Here is a 7224-nt window from a genome sequence, read left to right on the forward strand (position 1 = left end):
CTAAGCGGGCGGGCGGGCTCAGCCTAAAGGTAGATTGCTATCTAGGTCACAAGTTCTTTTAAAACAGGTGGTATTGTAGGGGTTGAGGACATTTCATTGTCTATTTTGATATACATGTGTATATGTATTTGCAAAATAAAGTTGATATATTTAATGGGTGTTGAGGCCGAACAACCATGTATTTATACCCTGATGAAATAACCAAAATGCGATTAATTTCTTTATTTACAGTTTTACTTGTTCTTCCTTTCACATTGTTTTACTTGATGCATTTTTGCAAACTTTTGAAGTTACAGATCTCTGAATCAGACAAATTGCTAATTTAAAGGTATATTAGATCCAAATTTCACGTTTAAAACATGAACAATTACTTCATATATTTTAGTAAAAAACATGAAATCAATAAGTCTTGTTAGTAGTACTATGAAAAATGGTTTAAAATAGTGCACTGTATAAATGTATAGAATGTGTACTACCACTAAAAAAGGCTGTTTTAACACTCCACTGTAACTACGTGACATATAATTATGAATGTATGTCTGTATGCAGACTTAATTTATATATTTAGTAAAGTTAAATACAATTGATGAGGATTTTATACAATTGAAGTAAATATCTTTAGATATAATATATTAGTGAGATGGCCATTAGATATATTTAAGGTGGTTTTCGGAAAAACAAACGTTCTAACGTACACCACACACTTTTCAAGTTTGAATGATGTGACAAGACCCATGTAAAAAGCGTAGATAATTGTTTTTGTTTGTTTTGGGTTTAACGCCGTTTTTCAACAGTATTTCAGTCATGTAACGTCGGGAAGTTAACCTAACCAGTGTTCCTGGATTCTGTACCAGTACAAACCTGTTCTCCGCAAGTAACTGCCAACTTCCCCACGTGAATCAGAGGTGGAGGACTAATGATTTCAGACACAATGTCGTTTATCAAATAGTCACGGAGAACATGCGCCTCGCCCGAGTATCGAACCCGCGACCCCGCGATCCGTAGACCAACGCTCTTACCTACTGAGCTAAGCGGGCGGGCTGCGTAGATAATTGAGCAGTGTGACCTTTGGAATATACGGCCTTGATATGACACAGTCGTGTAACGTCATTATGAAAATTGAACACACAATTAGAAGTTCAGCGCATTTAAAATAGACAAATATGCCCCCATTCTAAAGCATTTAATGACAGCTAAGTTGTTGTTATTTTCATTGTAAATTTTTCTACGTATAACTGGGGTGTCCCTGTATACGGACACTAGGTGGGTGTTGAAGGAGAGATATGTCCTTCGACCATACTCACAATCTCTGGTTTCTTATGCAATTAATGTTAACTTTGCGATTACATGCATATAGACTGCAGTAATCTAATTGTCTGCTTGGTCATACTAAATGTAAAGATTATGATTTTAGAAATCAATGGTCTGACAAAAGGATTAGATTTCAACTATTAAAATATTTCTTTGTAAGCCATGTGCGTATGATATAGAATGAGAAACGTAGTTCAGAGTTACTGCTATACTATAAGATTCTTTCACTGGTTATAGGTGCAGATGGGAATTTCCGGCCTCGAGGATAACTGTTTAGGCGGTAACGAGGTTCCTACCGAGTTACCGCCTAAACAGTTACCCGAGAGCCGGATATTCCCAACTGCACCTATAACCAGTGACAGAATCTTTTTCTTGCATACCGATATCAAGATATAATAATAAAAATAAAATCAGTCGAACGGCTTTCTTTTTAGAACTATTTCTTATAGCAGCGTATTTAAACAAAGCGCGGGAAATCAACGTCCGTAAACAGGAAAGACGTCATGACGTTTCAAAGACAAATAACAATGTTTAGTTCCGGTTTTGTTTTATCAGTTCTAACGTAACGTTATGAATTTTTGATAAAATAACGTGTTTTGAATCGAGAAATATACTATCAGGAACAAAGAGGAACTGTCAAGGTATTGGATTTTCATTCCGTTTTCCGAAATAAAATATAAATAACTACATAAATCTTCTACATATGTGAAGTTCGTAATACGTAATTTAAAGCACGAGAGTCATCTTACACCCCGGGGTGTAAGATGGATTTTTCTAGCACCGATAAAAATACCGGAAATCCCCGTCTGGTATGCAAGAAACACTGTGATTACAAAAATAAATACACTGTAGATATACTATTTTAAAAATGATAAGCTCCATAGAAGCACATTCCTTCTGGCTTTAGAATGTTTTTGTATTGTAGATTCTTACACGTAGTCTTGCACAGGGCGCCTTTTAATATTTGGACGTTCAACTTGTCCCTGTGTCAAGTTTAATCGAATGTCAGCCATTTGCATAGCACAGATTACGACTTTATTTTATTGAAGTGTAATGTAGGAAAACTCTCAAACACGTGAAACATTGGTTTACCGTAACTAAAACTGCACCACCAATCACTTCCCCGGCGCATTTCACAGAAACTTCTAGCGTAATTTATTGAAATATCACGAACAATACAACACCGAATAAATATATAGAATCAATTATACATGCTTAGACGAAAACAAATACGTTTAGCCTACGACACTTGTAAAAATCTGCGGCCATTATTTAACGCATGGGTACCGCCGAACGCATGTGGACTAGCCTTTTAAACTGCTTTGATAGGACTTTACAATTAATTTAAGTAACTTTTAATAAAATTACAACCAATAAATGCTGATTACACCCATCGACTATAAACATATGCATACTACATAGACAATACGTTAGTAACGGGCCGCATTTTTTTCAAATCCGACCGTGAGAATATTTTTTCGTCTAAAATTAATCTTTATAATAAAGAAGATTTGACAGTTCGTGTTGTGTTGTGGAAGTGAATGGATGTAAATTTCATTTTCAAAGTGCGTACTGATCTTCAATAACTTCAGTAAGACAGTATGTTCAATGGATGTGTAAATTAGGTTTCTTTGTCCGTTGTTGGTATTTAGCTATCGCTTTCAAGTCACTTCTACCGTGAACTTGTAAATCCTTCCGCAAGAACTTTTGCGGAAAGCTCTACCGGGAAATTCATACTTTCGATAAAACGTCGGACTATATGAAATGTCAAAATCGTAAAATATTGAAGTCCGACGTTTATTTATAGAACTATCTTACACGATGCAAATGCGTATAGGAGTATACCCATACGCATCTGTATAATGGCGTGGTCACACTACACGTAGTTAATCGTAGTAAGGAATGATCGTAGTTGATCGTAGTTGATCGTACTAAGCGTAGTTACACGTAGATAATCGTAGTCAAACGTAGTAATGATCGTAGTTCGAACTTATGATTTGTCCGTAGTAAGCAAATAATTTTTCGACAAGTTCAAAATCTGACTACGATTAACTACGATGTTTTGACCCTACTGTGACCGTAGTTTGAACGTAGTTGATCTTAGTTAAATGTACTTGATCGTACTTAACAGTAGTGTGTATCGTTTTTGGTCGTAGTACAAGTACAAACATGATATGAAACGAGAGCCGATTACACAAAAACTTTACTGTTATATAAATTAATTTCAATTCTAGTATGATAATATCGCTAATTATAAATACTTAAAAAATTAAATAGAATTTTTTCGGTACTCATGCGAAATGAACAACAGATTTGGTTCGGCAAATACATGTACATGAATCGCGCTAGCAATCAACTGTTCATTTACCATGAAGACCGGGAAAAATCCATTTTATATATTGCATTTAGATTATATTTTCTTTGCATTAGTTAGCAAATCTGTGGTATAAATTGCGCATTTTTTTGCATTTTACTTTTAAATTCAGTTTTCATTTTTCCTGGGCGGCATACTGAAGCTTAAATGATGCTGTATCGTCAACTTCCTAGAGCAAAATGACTGTAGCTTTCCCGTCCTGCGCAGGCGCAACCACAACGTTTTTCCGTAGCTCAACGTAATTGATCGTAATTTGTCGTAGTTGTTCGTACTTCGATCGTAGTATATAGGTAGTGTAACGTAGTGACTCGTGGTAAGACGTAGTGATACCCTAGTTAGCCCTACCCGATTTACTCGTAGTTTAACGTCGTTGTTGGTACTTACACGTACTTCAACGTACTTAGACTTTCAATATTTCATCTTTTAAACCTAGTTCGAGCGTACTTCAACCTAGTTGACCGTAGTATTACTACGACAAACTACGTTTAAAATGAACTACGACCAACTACGTGCGTGAACGTAAATGTGACCATTGCTTAAGTACACTCTGTTTCTCACGTACACCACCGTCTTAAACTGAATGCCGAGTAGTAGCTTCATACAGTGCATCCAGATATCATTCATCGATCTATCTCACGGTGTGTCAGTATCAAGCTCATATGTTTTACACACTTGGATAAACTTCGTTAATCAGGTAACAATTTTTTCCTATAAATATACATATATTATATATCTGTTTATATTAGGGTTTATAAGCCTTGCGTACTTCTACCTTGGGCTTGCTTTTATATTTACTGTACTAGTAGAACAGTTTCTTTGTTCACATGACAGTTCATATAAAAAACTCACTAGAGAGTATAGAGAGACTACTTTTTTTTCACAAGCTAGTTACATAGACACTAGACAGTGTATGATTTGTTTAGTATCTTATTTTATCACAAATGTTTGACGTCGCGGGAGTGAAATAAAGCCATTACTAGTATATAAATTTGACAATACACTAGTGTAATAAAGCTTTGAAGCCGACGTCGTTTAAAGTATCAGAGACGATGGTCAAATTGACTTGTTTATAATAGTTACATAAAGTAGATTCTTTTTTTTATTTTTTGGCATGAAAAACTAACATGTGATAAAAAAATTATTACATTTGTGACTTTTCACATTGGATTTATTAAACTCGTTGAATTAAACTTATAAAATGCTCGGCAGAGCCTCGCATTTTATTGTTCTTTTTTTAACTCTAATAATTTCAGTATAAAAAGACACTTATCTAACATCCTCTATGTGAACTGGGGATACGCTTTACTCGTAAAAGAGGTTCATTTTGTTGAACTAAGGAGTAGTTAATATATATGAATCGATCCTTTCAGACGGTCGGGTTCTAAATATAGAAAGGCAATGAAAACGGAAACGGTTAGCCATCCATCTAAATTCAACGAAATTTAACGGTGATGCCACACTCGTGCTATAAAGTACATCATTTGTAAAAAAATACGGGACAGGTTTCACTATGTGTGCACTGGTTCTGTAGGTCACAGATCAAGGTCAGAAATGGTTCAAAGGTCAGATTTGTCCGTTATGTTTCGTGTCCGGAGCATAAGTTATTGACCATTCAAGGTATTTTGTTTTTAAATTCCGACTACTGACGAAATACTTATCAATTTGATATTGCCATATAGAAGGATGTCATCTTGTAGTATAGCTGTATAATACCTATATTATCAGAATGAGTTTCATTAAGTTCATGTTGGGGCAAAAATAAGGTCACTAGGTTGCGGTGTGTCTTAAAATTACTGATTCCAACCATCAAGATTCTCATGAACATTTGGCAACCGATACAACGACAAATAGGCCGGTAGACAAATATGTATTATCTTGTACAATAGAAATACACTAGATTGCTGACATAAGGAGACGTTCTGAAGAACATTTTTGTGTAAAAGGTAAATCATTTCACAATGTATTAAAGCGACAAACCTTCCTGTATTTAAGCAATGTATTTTGTTTACATTGCAGAAATATGAGCTCATTCCAGTTACCAATTATCGACTTGGACAAGGCAAAAACGGACAAGAAAGCAGTTGCCGACCAGGTTGTTGATGCCTTAGAAAATGTAGGTTTCCTCTACATTGACAACATACACGGTATAGACTTTGACAAACTGATGGAGTGTTGCAAGTGGTTCTTTGGTCTTCCTAAAGAAAAGAAGGAACTCATGATGAGAAAGCACTGGAAGCCAGAAAATAAGAACGTTTATCGCGGATATTTTCCAGTTGTCGAAGGAGAACCGAGCAGAAAGGAGGGTTTCGAGTTTGGTCGAGATATTGATCCGAATGATCCAACAGTGGCACCTGGAAATTGGTTTTATGAACCTTCTGTGTGGCCAGAAGAAGATGGCACTTTCCCATTTAAGGAGTTTATGTCGCACTGTTATAATGTCGTTCATAACGCAGGATTAGACATTCTTCGACTTGCTGCCGTCGGACTTGGCATTGATGAGTATGCTTTTGATGAAATCTTTGCTGACCGTCCAGTGTCGACGTTCCGACTGATGCACTATCCACCCTGGGACGGGGCGCCGCCACCGAACGCAAGGATAGAAGATGGAAAGGTTGTGACAACACCTGACCATACGGATTCGAATTTCCTCACGCTGCTGTATACATTTGATTACAAAGGTCTTGAAGTAATCACTGCCGACGGAAAATGGAGCCCAGTGGAACCAAGACCTAAGAGTTTTGTTATGAATATAGGTGATGTGTTCTCTCGAATGATGGGAGGCCGGTTTAAAGCAACACATCATAGGGTTCTGGATATCGGTGTTGATCGTTATTCTGTTCCTTTCTTTATGGAACCTTCTTACGATGGTGATATAGGAGAAAATTTCATGTCAAAAGCGACAGGTAAAGGACCGGAACATAAAGTGGAAGCATACGGGCCATGGATGATTAAGCAAGTTAAATACATAAAGAAATACTTTGAATATAAAGTTCTTCCCGAGTTTTAGGTTTATAAAATTGAAATTGACAACGGTACTATTGGTTACGCTAAAATTGTTTTCGCTCTTACCTACTTAGTATCTTTGAATGCGAATTGGGGAAAAATATATTCTTATGACATTAGGTTGCTGCCTTGGTAAAGTTTTACGATTTACTAGGAAAGGTCTGACTTTAGTTGAAGTTCTCTACCCGGGGTTTAAAGAGTGAACGGTACTGATTTTACGTAAACTTCGTCATGACAGCTCAGATCAAACGAAAGCTGAAATTTTCGTTTTGTTGGTTGACGCCTTGGAGTTTTCATTTTTCTGTCTTTAGTGTATGAATTACTATAACTTTCATTACAAGGCATTCAAATAATCAGTCTATTTCGACATCATATCCAAGTATAGCACAAATGCTGTCTGATTTATGTATATATGGTTTACTCTCAAGTAGTCGAGGTGGACTAGCTTTTGACCTTTCGATATTGTGACAGATTGGACAATGTACATATTAATGTGCAAACTGCAAGTAGTAACATGATGAATCGTTTGAGTTTTT

At 36.1% G+C, this 7224-nt stretch overlaps 1 protein-coding gene across 2 annotated transcripts; it reads left to right on the top strand.

The window, feature by feature from the left end:
• Positions 1 to 4220: 4220 nt before the first annotated feature.
• Positions 4221 to 6854, top strand: LOC123556810 (uncharacterized). 2 transcript variants are annotated; one of them, XM_045347795.2, is made up of 2 exons: positions 4221 to 4379; positions 5702 to 6854. In XM_045347795.2, exon 2 carries the CDS (start codon positions 5706 to 5708, stop codon positions 6690 to 6692), a length of 987 nt encoding a protein of 328 aa, XP_045203730.2. In that variant the 5' UTR covers positions 4221 to 4379; positions 5702 to 5705; the 3' UTR covers positions 6693 to 6854. The 2 variants fall into 2 exon arrangements, with proteins under 2 accessions (XP_045203730.2, XP_045203731.2); XM_045347796.2 differs by lacking the exon at positions 4221 to 4379 and adding an exon at positions 5282 to 5302.
• Positions 6855 to 7224: the final 370 nt, after the last annotated feature.

This window comes from Mercenaria mercenaria, chromosome 5 (genome assembly GCF_021730395.1).
Source record: "Mercenaria mercenaria strain notata chromosome 5, MADL_Memer_1, whole genome shotgun sequence".
NCBI classification, from domain to species: Eukaryota; Metazoa; Mollusca; class Bivalvia; order Venerida; family Veneridae; genus Mercenaria; species Mercenaria mercenaria.

Coding starts and splice junctions, on each gene's coding strand:
- LOC123556810 (XM_045347795.2), top strand. CDS start 5,706: ATGAGCTCATTCCAGTTACCAATTATCGACTTGGACAAGGCAAAAACG.